The following is a 19,331-nucleotide window of genomic DNA, read 5'->3' on the forward strand; positions in this document are numbered from 1 at the left end:
AAAATTATTAGGATATAGTTACATACAAATTTGGTGAGAATTTTCAGTTACCAGGAATAACTTGACTTGGAAGCATGTGGTTGTAGAATGAATTGAAAATAACCCATTAATCTACATCGGATTTTCATTGTCTGCTTTGACGGAATCAAAGATATCCAGCTGCCCAATACAGTGCTGACTCTGTCCAGGAGAAGCACAGTATTGCTTCAGATCGTCAAAGCAGAAGTTGTGGCGGAGAAAGCCTTTTGTAAATATTTGCTTGTATTTTATTCAGCAGTTTGGAGACTTCAGGTAAAACTGTTCATAAATCTTTGAGGGAGCCAGTTATGGCAGCTTTAAAGGATACTAAGCAAAACTAATGATTTGTTAGGAAATCCAACCTATTTTTAGATTCCAAATATAAAACATGGAACCATACACTGAATAATGAAATCAGTGCAATCATTATTCCTCATTTAACAAATATTTATTGAACACTTAATGGCCTGGCATAATTCTAGGGGCTTGGGATACATAAATAAATGAAACAAATAAAGATTCCTGCCTTTGTGGAGCTTACATTTCAGTGACAGGAGACAGACAGTAAATAATAAACACATATGAATATATACAAACATATGTATGTAAAAAATACACATTTACACATATATAAATAAACATAAAAGAAGGGATACGTACAGTGAAGAAAAGAAAATGTACAGCAGGATATGGGGAACAGGGAATGCTGGGTTGGGGGGCCAGGTTTTAGTGTATGCTGGTCAGGAGACTTCATTGAGAAAGTGTCATTTGAGAAGATGACGATTATCATTTGTCTGGTAATTATGAGTATCAGTTAGTTGCTAAGAACATGTCAGGCTTTGAGAATTAAGAAAAGATGCATCAGATTGGGAAAATAACCATTTTCCCAAACAAAAAAAATTAGTGAGAAGAATGACATTGTTTTACATTTTTGTAAATCTTTTAAATGTCTTGTTTAATAGAAGATGGCTGGATTCTCATATCTGCTTCTACATTCAGTCTTTTGTGATATGTTGTTTTGGTTGAAGTATATGAAGAAAATATAGCCTCATACAGATATATAGTTAGAAAAGGGAGGAGGAGTATTTTAATAGCCTTTTCAGATAATGTGAATATTCTTCTTTGATACTTGACCAAAACTCTACAAGTGATAGTTTCTTAAAGGTTAGTTGCAGTGTGGAATCTGAAACTATAACAATGAAATTTATATATGAAAATACTCTATTACATTTAAATCCGTTGGTCTGTCTGGCATTTTGAATGGATCTTTCACCCTATGTATGATTCTGTAACATCATGCATTGGTCATATACAAATCTTCCAAGTATTGACACATTTCATTATATCACATAAAAAATTATATTTGTTGATATTGTCCCAAACTCATCAGAAAAGGCTTTAAGTATTGAAAATCTGTCAAAGTCATAGTGGCTGGTGAATACAGCTTTTCTAAAATGCTAATGTGGGCTTCCCTGGTGGCGCAGTGGTTGAGAGTCTGCCTGCCAATGCAGGGCACACGGGTTCGAGCCCTGGTCTGGGAAGATCCCACATGCCGCGGAGCAACTGAGCCCGTGCGCCACAACTACTGAGCCTGCGCGTCTGGAGCCTGTGCTCGGCAACGAGAGGCCGCGATAGTGAGAGGCCCGCGCACCGCGATGAAGAGTACATGGAGTTCCCATATGCCCCCTGCCCACACATACTGACAAGGCTTTTAAGAAATTGCTCAATCTACAACTCCTCTCCTGGAATGTACAACGCCTCCAGGAGGAAAGTGGCCCTATATACCAGGCCTATCTTCTAGATGTTTGTCTTTTCCTAGATTTTGGCCTGTTAATTCTTTACTACCTTGTTGTTTTCTGATGCCTTCAAAACAGTTATTTTTAATAATTATTTTAGCTTTTCTGATTATTCTCAGTGGGAAGGTAGCCTGCTATTATTGAACACATTTATTCCCTTTGATATAAATGGCTGTATTTTTGGAAAGGATAGAAAGATAAATCTATTAAGGAAATGGCACAACCAGAAACCTTTTCTATTAGCATCATGGTTTAAAATTTTTGCTTCCAAATATGGAGATATATTGTAGAAATTAAGGTTTTAATTTTTATAAACTTTTATTCCAGCTCGTGATGCTGATGAACGAGAGAAGTGGATCCATGCCTTAGAAGAAACTATTCTTCGACATACTCTTCAGCTTCAAGTAAGAGTCTTTACATGGCTTCTGGATAGTTCAGTAGGTTTTTTTTTGTTTGTTTTCTTTTTTTTTTTTAAATAACTGATAGGATGTAAGGAAAACTTTTAATTTCTGAGTTGTTTATTTTTGCCTTTACAGTGTTATAATATATAGTAAAGTTATAGTCATTTTTTTCTGCTTAAAATACTGATTTTTGTCTAGAAACAAGACAGTGCAAGGCAATGCTGAAAGTGAAATGCCATGTTAAAATTAAAATGTGCCAAGTTCATTTTTAAAATTTAGTATCTATAGTTGGTTATTGGTATAGCCAAATTATATAATAATGCACAATAATAGATAAGTGCTGAGAAGTTGACCTACTTTTCTTGTTACAGGATTTGGCAGTTACCATGTGTGTTGGGTAGTACTCTTAGGGATGCAAGTGAAAGAAAAATCCCAAACTGGTTTAAAAGAAAAAAGCACATCTAGCTTGGGTGTGGTTTGAAGTAGGCATTTAAACAATGTCATGAAGACCAAGATCCCTCATCTCTATTTCTAGGTCTTAGTTCTTCTGGGTTGGCTTCATTTTTAGATAGGTTCTCCCTTTGTGGTAGTAAGATGGTTGCAGCAATTTCAGCCTCCCATTGGTGGAACTGCAAATCTATAGGAGGCTATTGCTCTTTCTGGATTAAGAGGATTAGTGCTGATACCTCAGCTTCAATCATTTTCCCGGTCCTGACCAATCACAATTTCATAGCCATATGTTCTTCCTCTGGAAATGGGATGTTATCTGCTTCATCAGAAACACGTAGCTTATAGAGTAGAAGGTGGTCCCCCCAACCCCCTTGCCCCCAAGCAAAGTCAGAATAGGGAAAAAAAGATCCTAGGTAACAAAAACAACAAATGTCTACTCTACCATACTAAAGATAGTTTTCTATGTTTATTCTCCACTGAAAGAGCTTACATTGTGGCATATAGAGAGGATTTTATTTTATTTTGATTTACAGGATTGAATCCTAGAAAGCTGATGTTTTATAGTCCTTTATCTCTACTTAACTTGTCCAGGAGTTGGCTTGATTAGACAAGTTAGTATAGGACATCCCAGGTCCTATAGTGAACTCCCCATCACTTTGAAAGTTATTCAAACAGAGGCTTAAAAAACATTACATGAGGAAGTTGTTATTAAGAGACTGTAAGAAATGAATATGGAGTTGAACTAAGAGATCTGTAAGTTACTCTGTGAGCTATGCTTTTTAAAAGCAACTTCATAATTTCTATGAAGAAGTTCTATGAATTCATTTTAATGAATTTCTTCATAAGTTTCTTTTTAATTTAGGCTGTTTTATAAATGACTAGCATCATTTTAGCAAATTTGTGATCCAGTAAGAAGATAAGTATTTTAAGATTCAGATTAGACTGAATGTGGCAGATGAGATTCCCTCCACAGTTGGTTAGACTGATATTCAAGTCTCTATGTGATCTATTCTCAGACTGCCTTTCTAGACATTTCCACCACTGTACCCCTACATAAACCTACTAGAGTGCTGCCATTTACTTGCTTTCCTCTGAACACATCTTTTCATTTCTGGTCTCTACATTCTTGTACATGATGCTCCGTCTCTCTGTAATGCCATCTGCCTCCACTCTGCCTTTGCATTCTGCCTCTTTTCTTCAAAGCCCAGTTCAGAACTGACCTCTTATGTGGAGCTTCCCCTGACCAACTCCTCCTCCTCCACCCCCCAAACTCAGTGATCTCTTTCCTTTGAATGTCATACTCGTTGCACAGTTCACTGAGTCCTTACCATATTCTTCTTATCATCCTTTAAAGTATATATAATTCGCACCTCGTCGGTTAGGATGCAGACTCCTTAAGGTCATGTACTTAATTTGATCCAATTTTGGAATATATGAGCTTTTGCTTTGAAGAGAATTTACATGTCTTTGGGAATAACAAGAAGAAAAAGATAACTTTGGGAAGTCTTAGACTCTGATAGCTTTGCTATTTTAAAATACATGTAATAAAAAGTTATTTATATATATATTTTTTTTTCTGAAGTTAATACATGCAGAAGATGGGACATTTAGAAGTATGTAATTAAATGTTAATTTGATTGGCAGAAAAAGTAAAGATTTTCTTCCCAGAGATGGTGAAGTATGGTGAAGGACTTGACTCTGGAACCAGAATGTCTTGGTTTGTATCCCAGTGCCACCACTTATTCTTGACATTACTCTGAGTTCCAATGTCCTCATCTATAAAATGAAGATAATAAAAGTACCTAATTTACAGGGTTGTTTTGATGATTAAATGAGTTAAATGTAAATTTGTTGAAATAATGCCTAGCTATAGTAATAACTTGGCAAATTTTTAGCCATTACTAATGCAACTACTACTCTTACCATTCCCACCCCCTGTACATTCTAAATGGTGCTCTCAATGGCATTCTAAATGGTGCTCGATAAATGTTAGTTAAATAAAGAAGTAATTGAAGGAATTAATGAACAAACACATGATGTATAGATTGCTTTTATATTGCTCTTTATTGAGAACTTTGAGATGTATTGTTTCCCCTAGCCTCATTAGATTTTATTTTTGTATCATGTAGGAAAATAGATGTGTTTTGTTTTTCTCCCTTGAAGCCCTTTGTTTCCCAAAGGAAATGATTGCAATATAGATGTGTCACTTCCTCCACAGGTAAAATGGTATGAAATAGCCAGTTACTTGGGGTTCCTACAACAAAGGAAAATTCCCCTAAGGAATGTTGCCAATGTTGTTGCTATTACTGAGAGGGCAGACAAATTTCTGGCTCCTAAATTGGAATTTAGAATTCAAGGATTCACTTTTTTAAATAAATTTTGTTGTAATAGTGGTGGCCTGTCTATCTTGAACTCTTGGGAAACAACTAAAAACAAATGATCCAATTTTATAGATGCTAAAGATTATTCCTTTAACTGCCAAAAATTTATTTTAACTGTGTTTTTATGGAAATCTTTTAGAACTTATATTTTCATGCCTTCTCTTTATAAAAATAAAGTTTAAAACTTAAAAAAAATAGTGCATGCTCAATTCAGAACATATAGAGAATACAGAAAAGTTATTTATTTGGTAAATATTTATCAGACACTTAATGTGTTCCATGCACTATACTAGTTGTAGAGAATATAATTGTGAATAAATGACATATTGTCCTTGTCTTTATGGAGCTCAGCCTAGTATAAAGAAGAAAATAAAAATCATGGGAATTGAATTTTTAAAAAACTACAGTAAAACTACATTTATAGGATGTCATAAGTAAGTCACGCTTCCAAAAAAATTTAGCTATGTAGAAGTATATAAAATAAAAGCAATAGTTCTTCCTACACCCCTTCTTTAGAGGAAAAACATAGAGTTCCAGTTTGTTAACATCCTAATCCTAATGTAAAGTTAGTGTGCCTAAAAGCTGGAGCATTTTAAATGAAGAGTAATCACACAATACAAAGCCGTTTTATCCATCGTGTGGCAACGAGCTCTGCACTTCTAACCAGTTTGGGCAACTCACATGGTTTTAATGAAACCTGTAAGTTGTTTCAGAAGAAAGTTAAGTGACCAATGCAGAATTTAACTGTAAAAATTAGGGCAGTAACACCTTTCTCATATAATTTAAAAGTTGGATGGTACTAAAAGGCTTATAACAGAAAAACATTAGCCTTCTGCCCCTCTGCTTTCTCTGTTCTCCTTGTTAGACTCCCCATTTTCAACCTTTTTAGCTGTGTATACTGCTATTTTTGTAGCATAGTACCTGGCATTTCATTCATTCATTAGACATTTATTAGGCAGTTAATACATGCCAGTCTCTGTGTGAGGAGATACTAAAGATACAGTGATGAATAAGCAGTACACTATCATAATCATTGTGGGGTTGCGTAGAGGGTATTCATTCCTAACCTTGAACCAAATATTTTGTTTGTTTGTTTGTTTCATAATGCATTGAGAATTGCAAGTAATTTATACAGAAACTTCTGGAACATGGTGGTCCTGATCACAAGTTAGGGACTGCTTCTACTGTATGCCAAATGGTATATTTATTCCATCTGGCTAAATTTTCTATGTGAAAATTTATTGGCTGACTTTAATTTTGAGACTTCTGGGTACTGGTCAGACAAAATAGTGGAGCTACATATCCTGCTTCCAAGAGTTGTCTTTTAATGTTGTCTGCTCTAATCATTTGGCCTAAGTTGCTAGGCAAATTCCTAGGGAAACTATGAGTTTTTTTTCCCCTACTTTTGCTTCTTCTTTTCTTCTATTGTAATCAAAAGTATTTGTCATCTATCTCTAAAATGACATCAGAGTAGAATGTGATTTATAGGTAAACATTACTGGACTCTCTAGCAGAAATAATATTTTTGAAAGTAGTACATAAATTCTGTATAGTTAAAATGTTCTTTTCATCTTAAAAGCTATAGGTAAAGTTGGCCTATTTTTTAGTCAATAGATTTCCTGTCATTTTTAAAGATCTCCCCTCACCCTGAACCTTAGTGTTTTGATTTTTCTTAGATTGTGTTTTATACATTTTTTTGTGAGATGCAGCAAGAGGGAAATTTGGAGGTGTGTGTGTTTTTTTTTTAAAGTTTTTCTTGTTTTGTATTTGTTTTTCAATCTTTTCCTCCAGGTTTATTGAGGATAATTTGACATAGATCACTGTATAAGTTTAAAGTATACAACATGATAATTTTTTTTAATAAATTTATTTATTTTATTTTATTTTTGGCTGTGTTGTGTCTTCGTTGCTGCACACGGTGAGTGGAGACTAGTCTTCATGGCGGTGTGCGGGCTTCTCATTGAGGTGGCTTCTCTTGTTGCAGAGCATGGGCTCTAGGCATGTGGGCTTCAGTAGTTGTGGCATGTAGGCTCTGTATTTATGGCATGCGGGCTCTAGAGCACAGGCTCAGTAGTTGTAGAGCACGGGCTTAGTTGCTCCACAGCATGTGGGATCTTCCCGGACCAGGGCTCGAACCCGTGTCCCCTGCATTGGCATGAGGATTCCTAACCACTGCGCCACCAGGGAAGTCCCCAGTGATGTTTTTTATACTTCTTAATCACTATATTCCATTCTTCTCTTGAACAACAAAAAAAATTAAGTATCAATTTAATTTAATCGCTTAGTAGCTTTAGTTATGTAGTTTGAAGATAAGTATTGAAGACCACTTTGATACATGGGTTGGAAATCAGTTGTCATTTATGACTTTAAGGCATTGGTCACTTAATTTTCTTCTAAAACAACTTGTAGATTTCTTTAAAAACACTTGAGTGGGGGCTTCCCTGGTGGCGCGGTGGTTGAGAATCTGCCTGCCAATGCAGGGAACACGGGTTCGAGCCCTGGTCTGGGAAGATCCCACATGCCGCAGAGTGACTAGGCCCGTGAGCCACAATTGCTGAGCCTGTGCGTCTGGAGCCTGTGCTCCACAACAAGAGAGGCCGCAATAGTGAGAGGCCCGCGCACCGCGATGAAGAGTGGCCCCCACTTGCCGCAACTAGAGAAAGCCCTCGCACAGAAACGAAGACCCAACACAGCCATAAATAAATAAATAAATAAAAATTAAAAAAAAATAACACTTGAGTGTTTTTAAACATAAATTTGAGTTTTTTTCAACACAAATTTGCTTAGAAGTCCTATAGTTTCTTGGGATAAAATGGGTATTTTGCCTTGTATTGTTTAATTACTTTTCATTTTAAATGCTACATCTTTTGTGCACACTAACTTTACACTAGGATTAGGAAAATGAGAATTATATGTCTGTAACACAGTTATCTCTAATATGAAACCGTGAAAAGGTAGACTCTGGACTGTAGCTATATTATTAAGAGACTGTCATAAGTCATATTCTCTATTGCCATACCAGTCTTAACACTTAAATCTATCAAAAGAAACCCTAATTATAATTGGTTCCACTAAATTTTTACTAGGACTTAACTATTTACACTACACTGTCAAAAATGATAGTGCCTTAGATTTTGAAGCTACTGACCTGTGATGATGATGATGATGATGATGATGATGATGATGATGATGGAAGATGTGGAGGACACTTTAAAAAAAAAATCTGATACTTTGGTATGTACTGTGTTTTTTTAAAAATAAATTTATTTATATTTTGGCTGCATTGGGTCTTCGTTGCTGTGTGCGGGCTTTCTCTAGCTGCGGCGAGCGGGGTCTACTCTTTGTTGCGGTGTGCGGGCTTCTCATTGCGGTGGCTTTACTTTGCTGCGGAGCACAGGCTCTAGGCATGTGGGCTGCAGTAGTTGCGGCACGTGAGCTCAGTAATTGTGTGGTTCGTGGGCTCTAGAGCGCAGGTTCAGTAGTTGTGGTGTAGGGGGCTCAGTTGCTCCACAGCATGTGGGATCTTCCCGGACCAGGGATCGAACCCGTGTTGCCTGCATTGGCGGGCAGATTCTTAACCACTGCGCCACCAGGGAAGTCCCGGTGTGTACTGTTAAATACAAAGTCCTTGATTACCCTATGGGTCTTTCTGTCTTGTTGTGGAGTGAGAAAGAACACATGAAAATCACATGAAAGAACTGGTAAGCAGGAATTACATAAATTAGTATTATGTCTCTTACAGGGTCAATTAGTACAATATATAGACTTTTTTGCCCCTTGGCCTGGAGAACTGTTTGATCAGCCAATATTGAATTAAGCCCTCTGAGCTGCTCTGGCACAAAATTAACCGCTAGAAAAGCAGATATTAAAGGAAAAATGTAAAGGGTATTAGTGGAGGTTCTTAGACATTGACCTTGTCCATCTGGCAAAGTTAATGTATTTTTCTCCATCACTGCTTATAGTTTAATTGATGCTTATCATAGAATTGATGTTTATTTTCAGACTCTGTTACCATAGGAAATCCATTATTGAGCACCTAATATGTGCCAGGCATTTAGCTAAATTGAGGCTTTGATGAACAAAATCAAATAGATCCTTGCCTCTTTACCTCTTACAGTCTAGTGGTGAACATAAAACATTAAAGTATGCAGATAGATAGAAAACCTTCAAGTTGCAAACTTTCAAAGGTGCAAACGTGTATTCCATCAACATCAGTCGTGAGTGAAATCACAGTTTACCCTCTGTCTCCTATTGCTGAAGATCCTTCAGCTCTACCATCTCCCAGCTCCTCTCCCTCCTCCAGTCAGTAACTCTTCTTGCCTGTTCACTCAATGCCAGCCCTTGTATGCCAGCTGTTGTACTGTACTACTGTACTTTTCAAGTTACTGTACTGTAAGATTAAAAATGTTTTCTTTATTTTTTGTGTTTGTTTTTTATGTATTATTTGTGTGAAAAATATTATAAACCTATTACAGTACAGTACTATATAGCCGATTGTGTTATTTGGGTACCTAGGCCAACTTTGTTGGACTTACGAACAAATTGGACTTGCAAACGTTCTCGGAATGGAACTCGTTCATATGTAGGGGACTTACTGGGGCTGTAATAAGTTTTATAAAGGAGGGTTGCATGGGCTATGAGAGCATAAAATAGGAAGAATTCACATAGGCAGGGAGGAAATGATGATGAGTAGAAGTAAATTAAGTGAAGGGTGGGGATTGGGATTTCCCTGGTGGTGTAGTGGTTAAGACTCCGAGCTCCCAATGCCTAGGGCCCGGGTTTGATCCCTGTTCAGGGAACTAGATCCCACATGCCACAAGGAAGAGTTCGCATGCCGCAACTAAGGAACCCACCTGCCGCAACTAAGACCTGGCACAACCAAATAAATAAATATTAAAAGAAAAAAAAAGTGAGGGATTAGCTTCAAGGGGACAGTGTAATAGACAAAAGTAACCACAGGGGCCATGTGCCAAGGCCCTGAGGTTAGAAGGTCCAAGGCAAATTGAAGAAACATGAAAAAGGCCATTGTGTGGCGTGCAGGAAATGAGGGAGTGGAAGGTGTTAAGATGGGGTGAGGGGCAGGTAGTGCTAAACCTTGCCCACCATTGCTGAATGCTGAGTTGTATCCTAAGCACAATGGAAAGCAGTTGAAGTTCTTTAATGGGGCGGGGCGGGGCGAGATGGGAGTAATGATTTAGGTTTTGGAAACTGACTACTGTGGCCATAGTGTTGAGGATGAATTGCAGGAGCTTTAAGAAGCAGGAATACTTTACTAAGGAGATTGTTGCAAGAGGCTGGGACCTGTAATTGAGTGGTGGTGATGGAGAGAGGTAGAACTGAGATTGTATTCAGGAGGTAAAAATGGCAGAACGTGGTGATGGATTGAATGTGGAATGAGGAAAGTGTCAAGGACTGCCAGGTTTATGGCTCGCATATCGAGTGGATGGTAGTGGTTTTCATTTACTGATACAGGGAGGACTGGAAGAGGACCCGGCTTTTGAGGAAGGGGGTGCGGGAAGAAGAGAGTGCATTTGGCATTGGACGTTTTGAAAAAAATTGCATAAAACAAACTTAAGGGGTCTTTAACACAGTGCAGCAAACATCTATTGAGCCTTTTGTGCAGTGTACAATGTGCTAGTTGTAGGGGCTACCAGTAGAGCTACAAAAATTAGATGCTTAGTTTAGTAGAATTACAGGTATATAAATAACCATAAGGAAAAAATAGTAAAAGCAGAAGTTAATTGCCCTCCAGGTCAGTAAGTCAGTCATTTATTTACGTCTGTGATTTCCTGCATTTTGGATGGTTCTCTGCTGAGGTCCTCTAAGTCCGAACTTTCCATCTAATTTGAAGTTATGCCATTTGGATTCCTGAAGCATCTTCACAAGCCACCTATATTCCTTATGGAGCTGTGGCACAACAGCAAGCCCAGTGTTTCCCTGGATTAATAAAATAAAACAGGCACCCCTGCTTTTGTTTATTGATATAGTATCTCCTCCTCCCCTCACGCCCTCCCCCGCCTCGTGACACACACAACTTTTCGGACGTAAGCAAAAGCAGTTATCCAGATGAAACTTGGCTCCACAGCTGCCAAAATATTGGATGTCGAGCTAGCAGCGGGTGGGTGTAGGTGTAGCACGTTTACGTCTGTGACCGGGTCCTTCCCCAGTCGCCACCCTATGGGAATCTCCGGGGCCGAAGCCCCGAAGCCTCGAAGCCTAGCTGAGCTCCCTCGAGCCACGAGCTTCCTTTCCTGCGGGCTGCATTGGCGTGCCGGGGCGGCCGCGTGTCCCGCACAGGTCCGGGCGCGGGAGCAGGTCCGGGCGCGGGAGCAGGCCCGGGCCCCGAGATGAGCCCTAGGCTCAGCGAGGAGGCGGCGGGGTAGCCGGGCTCTCCGGATGCTCGCCCGCTGCGGCCGGTCCCTCCCGCCTCTCCACCCCAAAATTGGCCTAACCGCCAATCGTCGGCCACTCACCTCCTTTTCAGCAGGTGACCCATGGCCAATCGCCAGGGGTCTCTTTGCCAGGAGGTGGCAGGGCCAGCCAATCGGGGCTGCCCCTAGGCCTGGGCGGGGCAGGGGCAGGAGTAGGGGGGGGGGGGCGAGGGGCTGTCCCGGGGGACCGGCTGAAGCTGACCGGACCGACTGCGCATCAGCCCGGTGATCCGGCGGAGGGAGGAGAAGAGGGGGTACCCGGAAGCAGCCCTCGGCTCCCTCCCCTGGAGGCACAGAGGGCGGGGGCCTTGGCGAATGGCTTTCTTGACGGCTGCTTGCGGAGTGAGTAGACCCGGAGGGTCTGGGAGAGGGGCCGGCTCCCACCCCTGAGTCCCCAGGGACCCTGCTGCTTGCCCGGGCCGTGGGCGCGAATGTCGTTCTCTCCCTGCCTCCTTCCCGCCGCCCCCTGGGGTGAGTAGGACGACGTGGCCGCCCGAGCCCTCTCTTCTCTGGGACTCTCCTCACTTCCTCCGCCGGGATGGTTGGAGGCAGAGGCTAGGGGCCTAATTCTGTACCACTGAGAGGTCATTCGCCACCAAACCAGTCTGGAGAGAGTCGCTTCCCCTTTTTCGATTCATTTTCGTGGAACTCTGTTTTCCTTTCGAAAGCTGTCTCAAGATACTAAACGCAAGAGTTAAACTTTCTCTTAATGTGAAAGCCTAATTTTGACCAGTTGCCCATTAATAGAATTTCCAGTTGCGGGCCAAACATCTTCTGTTGTTTCAGTTTTGGCTCTGTGTTCTTGTCTGGCCCAGTATTTTTGTGTGTAATAATTATGGATGCTATTATTTGCGAGTGTGAGTGTGGAGGGGGCGAGGGAGGTGGTTTTATGCCTTTTGGGTAGCTTGTGCAAAGATAGTGAAAACTTTGGAATAGTTGTAGGGGGTTCTCGTAAAAACTGCAGGGAAAGGTTTAGGTTCTCAGTAAGCTTGGTTATGGAAAGTTGAATATAAGCAATAGACCAGGAAGTATGTTTGAATCATGCATTTTTCGCCGCATTCCTACTACACTTAACAAGTATTTTTGTTATGAAAGAGCGAGAGATGTATTGATCAAGAAAACTTCTTTTTGCTAATTTGAAGTTAACATTTGGCTTTGCTTGTTGATTAAACCGTTTACTTTTATCTGTGTTCAGGAAATCAAAAACAAATCAAGTAATTATTTCTCCTAGTTTTGAGTGGAGAAGGTGGGAGAGATCTTAAAATAGTAGTTGCAGTTTTAAGAGTTTTTGTAGTGAACTTTAAGTTGGAAATTCTCATCCACTGTGAGTCATCTCTCAGAACATTGCCTTTATTGAACTGAGTTTGTGATAAAGCTCTTTAATGAATAGTGTTAACATCTCTCATTTACTTAAAATTAAAAAAAATTTTTTTTCACTTTTTGTGTACGCCAGCAACTTAAATTAAAATACCTATTACCTTTCCTAGCCCAGGGAAGATAAAAACCACTAAAAATCAGACTTTTAGTCTGGAGAACTTAAATGGGAAATTAGAAAGATAACAGAGAAGCTGGATCTGTTTTCAAAGTGTTCTGAGTTTGGTTTTGACAGAGATGACATTTTACTTGAAGTGCCCTTCAGTAAATATTAGGCTGCAGTGACTGCTGGTCACATCCATTTTGATGTTTCCAAAGTCCTAGTTGGTTTTTTTTTTTTCCCCTTTAGTGTGGAAAGATTGGATTCAGTAATAATCTAACCACTGAACCATCCCCAGTTGGTAAGTTTGGTTCAGCCAGTAAAGAGCATTGTGATACAACCATATTCTGCTGATTGGAGAATCAGGCAGTTGCATAGTTTGCAGTCTATTGCTTGAGAAAAAGGATATCAGGCTTTTATTCTAAAAAGGAAATTCTAAGATGTTCCCTAGGATATATTGAGTTCTATCAGTATCTAAACTTTATAGTGTTGAGTAAGAACTGATGTTTATGGGGATTCTATAGAAAAAGACAGTTTTTATGCGTACTATAATGTACTTGGCCTAAAATTATATTTAGGAAGATTTTCCAGTAAAGGCTTAAACAAATATTATGTTTGAAAGAATAGTGCTTAGGCTGAAAATGTGTTTAAGCCAAGTACTTCTCCTGAAGTATTTTAATTAATCATAGTTCCACCATACACAGGCAATTAGTCATTTAAAGCCATTTTCCATCTCCCTTATTTTCCGTGTCCGGTCACCAGGTCCTGTTAAATTTGCCTTAGTAATGTCTCTTGGATTTGGCCTCTTTTTTCCACCTGATAATGCTTTAATTCAGGCCCTCATCATCTCACCTAGACTTTTGCAAAACCTAACTAGTCTCCCTGTCTCTAGACTCCCTCTTCCCATACTCTTTATCCATAGTCAGATCCCACTGAGTCACTGCTGTGCTTAAAAGTCTGTTTTGGCTCCCCCTTGCCAAAGCCCAGATGCTGGGAATGTTCTTTAAGGCCCTTCACAACCTGGTCCTAATTTATCGCTCTTGAGTGTGGACTCAGCTGCAGGCGGCCTACCCAAGGCATCTACTCTAGCATTGTGAGCTGTTAACCATTTGGAACGTGGCATAGCCTCTCATAGCTCTTGGTCCAGTCACAGCCTTTCCCTCTTGATTAGAATTATAATTGCTTAGAATTCAATCAAGTGATAAATCTCCACTTCTTCCTTTGACATACAGTTTGCATGTTACTTTTTCTTTGATGTCTTCCTTCCTTCAGGCAGAGCAAGTTAGAATTACTGTTGTCCTTCATGTGCTACTACAGCACTTTGTTCATACTTCTGTAAATTTCTGTGCACATACCTGATTCTTGGATTAGACTCTAACCTCCTTTATTCCTAGGCCCTTTGCCCCTAGTCCAGTGCTTGGCACATTGTGGGTGCTTAGTGGATCCTCGTTAACATGATCAGAATATGTGGCTTAATCATGTCCTAAGTGTGCAACCTTTGGCTCACTGTACTGGAGCTGGGTTTATCCCTGTGAGTTAGAAATGCTTGCTAAGTCACCAAGCTCCGTGGTTGCTGTCACACCTGAGAGACCGGACTGGAGAAAATGTTTAGAAATAATGTTACAAATGGTGAGCAGATTTCCAGGCAAACTCCTCCTCCCCCAACCTACATGACCTCCGATATAGTTGAAAGAATACTAGCAGCAGTACCAGCACAAATTGGTTCTGTAGTAGTTAGTATCATAGGAAAAAGCATGTTGCTGGCTAGAGAAGTCAGGGAGACTGCTTAGAAGGGGTGAAATCTGATCTCATTCCAGAAGATTAGGTAATGATTAATTATAATTGCTATTATCTGTATTGCTCTTAAAGATGTCCTTTGAAGGCATTGATAGTACGTGGCACATAACAGATGTTCAATGAATATTTGCGTTACGAAGGAAAGGTAATGGTTGCTCTGTGTGTGTTGTGGGACGGGGGAGATACTTGTAGCCCTTTCCACACTGGAGTTCATTTATTTCTGGAAACACCTTTAAGAACTTTGCTTCTTTGCTATATTGACTTGAGCAGCTAATTTTGTTTTTTCTGAATTGTGCCACTTCAACCAAGTTATTCTGCTTACTCGGTTGTTTCTTTGCATTCTCTGCATTCCAGAGCATGTTTTTAAATCTGGTTGCATTAGTCTTCCTCATTCAGTTTCAAGGTTACACTAAATTTTTGCTTGTGTTTTAACATTTTTTGTCCTACGGTGGAGGACCTGGCTGCAGTTAGAACCTGTAAGTTCTTATTGTCTTTATTTAAATGAAATTAATTTTTTTCGAAAGTGAGTAAGTGGACCCCAGGTTTTTCCAGTATGGTGAGGTATTTACTCACCTGGTGAATATGGTTATTTACCTGGATATACTGGCTTCACAGAATCTTAGAACTGGAAGGGATCTTAAAGTTTTAATTCGGCTTCTACCTATTTTTATAATGGAGAAAACAGTTTCAGAGAAGCCAAGTGACTTGGCCAAGGTCACACAGTTAGAGATTAGAATAACTAGGACTACAGCCTATGATTCTTCCTCTTTTATTAGCTCTAGAGAGAACTGGAGTGCTACTCTGATGCTGCTATTCATTCACTGCTCACCTCACTCTCCAAGTCCCAGTAATTTTTCCGGTTCAGGCACTAATTTTGGTTTCCTTTCAGATTCAGTACCCAGATCTGAAAAATAGCATCTTACATACTTCTCCAAGAGAATGTCATTCCTTATTTGGATTCCTTGTGCTTTCCAGTCTCTCTTTGTGCTTATATACTGGTTCCTGAGTCTGGGAAGATGGGCTTTTCTGGTTATTCTCCATTTTCCTGCAGATTCATTCTCTGCCCTTCTCTACTCCCTGCTTCAGGAGGCTGACCTTTACAGCCTGTGTCATCTGGAGTTCTTTATCCTCTGGCTTCTGGTAGGGTTTAGCCAATGAGAGGATGGAAGATGGAAGGAAGAAAAGAGAGAACCTTTGGGGTATTTATTCCTCTTGCTCTTTCTCTGCTTCCATGCATTTGTAGCAGTGGCTACAACTAGAGTGTCCTTTGAGCCTACTTGGATTTACATTGTTTCACTCCTTGTTCCTTCAGGCTTGGGAGTGGTGAAGGCTTCCTGCTGTTCCTAATTCTTGGGTACCTCAGCATCCCTTGTTAGTTTCCTTAACCCTGCCCTCATTTCTCTAGTCACTTGGTTAAAGAGTTCAAAAATCCCATCTGATTATGATGTTTCCTGCCCTTGCCCACTACTGTTAATAATTTTTGCCCTCCCCATCTCTGTCAGAATCCTACAGTCTAAAATGCTACCTCTGTGAAGCTTTTTTCATCCCCTTAACTTTCTTCTTTGAATCTCTTAGTATCTTTCTCATAACACTTAATCTACCATGCTTGAATCGTTATTTGTAGACAGATTTTTATCTCCTACTACACGTTTGAAACTCTTAGGGTGCGATCTGTATCTGCTTCATCTTGGCATGTCCAAAGCATCCAGCACAATGTTGTCACAGTCATAAAAAACACCAGTGAATAAATCATTACTGTAACACTGAATTCTAAGCCCAGAGTAGTATGTATAAAACTGTGCTCATGAGACTTGGCGGGAGAGAATGAGTTTCTAGAAGTTTGTTTCAGTTGTTCAGCTGGTCTTGCTTCTTGTACTGCCTGGGTGGTACAGTGTCTTTCCTCCTGTTCAATTTCTCTTTTCTTAAAAACTTTCAATTAGCCTTAAAAATGTTCAGCATCCATACTTGTAATATAATAAATCATTAAGAATAATTAAATGTTATTTATGATTTTTTTCCTGAGCACTCTGGTTTATAATCTACAAGAACTTCTTTGTTTTTTTATGTTTAAATCCTAACAGGTAGGTACATTTCAGAATTTCTTCATTCATTTACAAAAATTTTATTGAGCATTTGCTACAAACAAAACACTAGCCTGGGGGATACAGTAGAGAACAAAAAGAGTCCTGTCCTGTCGGGCATATATTCTAATCATATTTTAGACCATTTTGATAGATTTCTGACAACAATTAGGGTAATCAGGATAAATCAGGGTAATTTTGTACTGCACTTTTAGCAGGCTTAGCAGAAACAACCTGTTTCCTTCTGTTTGATGTTCACTGGCAGCTAAAATTAGATATACAAAAACTGCTTCAGCATATATGATTTTTAAGGGATAAATGCCAAACCAGTTACAGAATCTGTTCTTTCCAATTCAGTGTTGTTGTATTTATTCTATTTTGTTTGGCTGTTTTGTGTGAGAAATAAGCCATTTAGTACTGATTGTCTGTTGGCCTGACTAGCTTATCATTTAACTTCCCTTGGGTGTTTCATTTTCAGTTTGTTATATTTTCCTATGTAGAGAGATCCAGTTTTGTTAGAGGAATATATTAGGTTTCGTTTGTGAAAACATTTCGTAATCAAATTTTCAACAAGTATTATGAATGAGTATGAGAATTCTGCAGTTATTTCAAAACTTGAACTATTAAAACATTCAGTTTAAGAATTCATGTGTTTAATGTTATTTTTTCCCTCATTATATGTAGAGCAGATTTGCATAAAACTTTCTAAAACTTCCGTTTTTGGTGGACCCTTGATAACAGTGAGAGTTTTTGCTTTTCAAAATGCTGTGAAGCTTTGACCCACCTCCTAGAGAAATGGAAATAAGAACAAAAATTAACATACGGGACCTAATGAAACTTAAAACCTTTTGCACAGCAAAGGAAACCATAAACAAGACGAAAAGACAACCCTCAGAATGGGAGAAAATATTTGCAAATGAAGCAACTAACAGAGGATTAATCTCCAAAATATACAGGCAGCTCATGCAGCTCAATATCAAAAAAACAAACAACCCAATCCAAAAATGGGCTGAAGACCTAAATAGACATTTCTCCAAAGAAGATATACAGATTGCCAACAAACACATGAAAGGATGCTCAACATCACTAATCATTAGAGAAATGTAAATCAAAACCACAACGAGGTGTCACCTCATCTCACACTGGTCAGAATGGCCATCATCAAGCAATCTACAAACAATAAGTGCTGGAGAAGATGTGGAGAAAAGGGAACCCTTTTGCACTGTTGGTGGGAATGTAAATTGATCTAGCCACTATGGAGAACAGTATGGAGGTTCCTTAAAAAACTAAAAATAGAACTACCATATGACCCAGCAATCCCACTACTGGGCATATACCCTGAGAAAACCATAATTCAAAAAGACACATGTACCACAATGTTCACTGCAGCACTATTTGCAATAGCCAGGGCATGGAAGCAACCTAAGTGTCCATCAACAGATGAATGGATAAAGAAGTTGTGGCACATGTATACAATGGAATATTACTCAGCCATAAAAAGAAATGAAATTGAGTTATTTGTAGTGAGGTGGATGGACCTAGAGTCTGTCATACAGAGTGAAGTAAGTCAGAAAGAGAAAAACATATACCATATGCTAACACATATATATGGAATCTTAAAAAAAAAAGTCCTGGTGAACCTCGTGGCAGGGCAGGAATAAAGATGCAGACGTAGAGAATGGACTTGAGGACATGGGGAGGGGGAAGGGTAAGCTGGGACAAAGTGAGAGAGTAGCATTGACATATATACACTACCAAATGTAAAATAGATAGCTAGTGGGAAGAACCTGCATAGCACAGGGAGATCAGTTCGGTGCTTTGTGTCCACCTAGAGGGGTGGGATAGGGAGGGTGGGAGGGAGATGCAAGAGGGAGGGGATATGGGGATATATGTATACGTATAGCTGATTCACTTTGTTATACAGCAGAAACTAACACACCATTGTAAAGCAATTATACTCCAGTAAAGATGTTTTTAAAAAAATGCTGTGAAAGCTGAATGACAGGAAGTAATCTGAGGTTGGGAAGGGGAAGAATATATTTTTTGCATCCCCTCTAGTAAGCAGCTCAGAGCTCATTTAAGATCCTGGAATGACTTAACCCAAGACTTTTAATTTTAAAAAAGATACGGTCAGTAGCCTGACCCACTAGTATGTGAAAAAGAAAAGCTTTGGCTAATTGCCAAAACAACATGGTCAAACAGTGCTTTGTTGGGGGGGTCATGTAGTAGGTGTTTTTGTTTTTTATGAGTTTGCTTTTTTGAATGTTGACTCATGACCATGGAATTGGCAGGAAGGATGTGGGAAGAAAATTAGGTATTTTGCTTTGTTTTGCTGACCATTTTTCTTCTCAGCATTTATTCCAGTATAGCAGTGATTGCTAATTTTTAAGTGTATGGGCTTTTTGTTTTTTGTTTTTGCTAGTTTGTACTTTATCTGTAAGTAATGTTACAAGTTTTTTATGCTGTATTTTATTTTGTTTGGAAAGGTGTATCTGAGCAGCT

General features: G+C 39.3%; 1 protein-coding gene across 6 annotated transcripts in view; it reads left to right on the forward strand.

Moving 5' to 3' along the window:
- OSBPL9 (oxysterol binding protein like 9) overlaps positions 1 to 19,331 on the forward strand; it is a 164,779-nt gene that overhangs the window by 88,364 nt on the left and 57,084 nt on the right. For 4 of the 6 annotated variants that reach the window (XM_007164473.2, XM_007164472.3, XM_007164470.2 and 1 more), the window contains exon 4: positions 2,142 to 2,218. In XM_007164473.2, coding sequence (XP_007164535.2) covers positions 2,142 to 2,218 — 77 coding nt within the window. Of the gene's footprint in view, positions 1 to 2,141; positions 2,219 to 11,654; positions 11,949 to 19,331 lie in introns of those variants that run through there. The other 2 variants (XM_007164475.2, XM_007164476.2) reach the window with 2 other exon arrangements.

The sequence above is a fragment of the Balaenoptera acutorostrata genome, chromosome 1 (assembly GCF_949987535.1).
Source record: "Balaenoptera acutorostrata chromosome 1, mBalAcu1.1, whole genome shotgun sequence".
Taxonomy (NCBI): Eukaryota; Metazoa; Chordata; class Mammalia; order Artiodactyla; family Balaenopteridae; genus Balaenoptera; species Balaenoptera acutorostrata.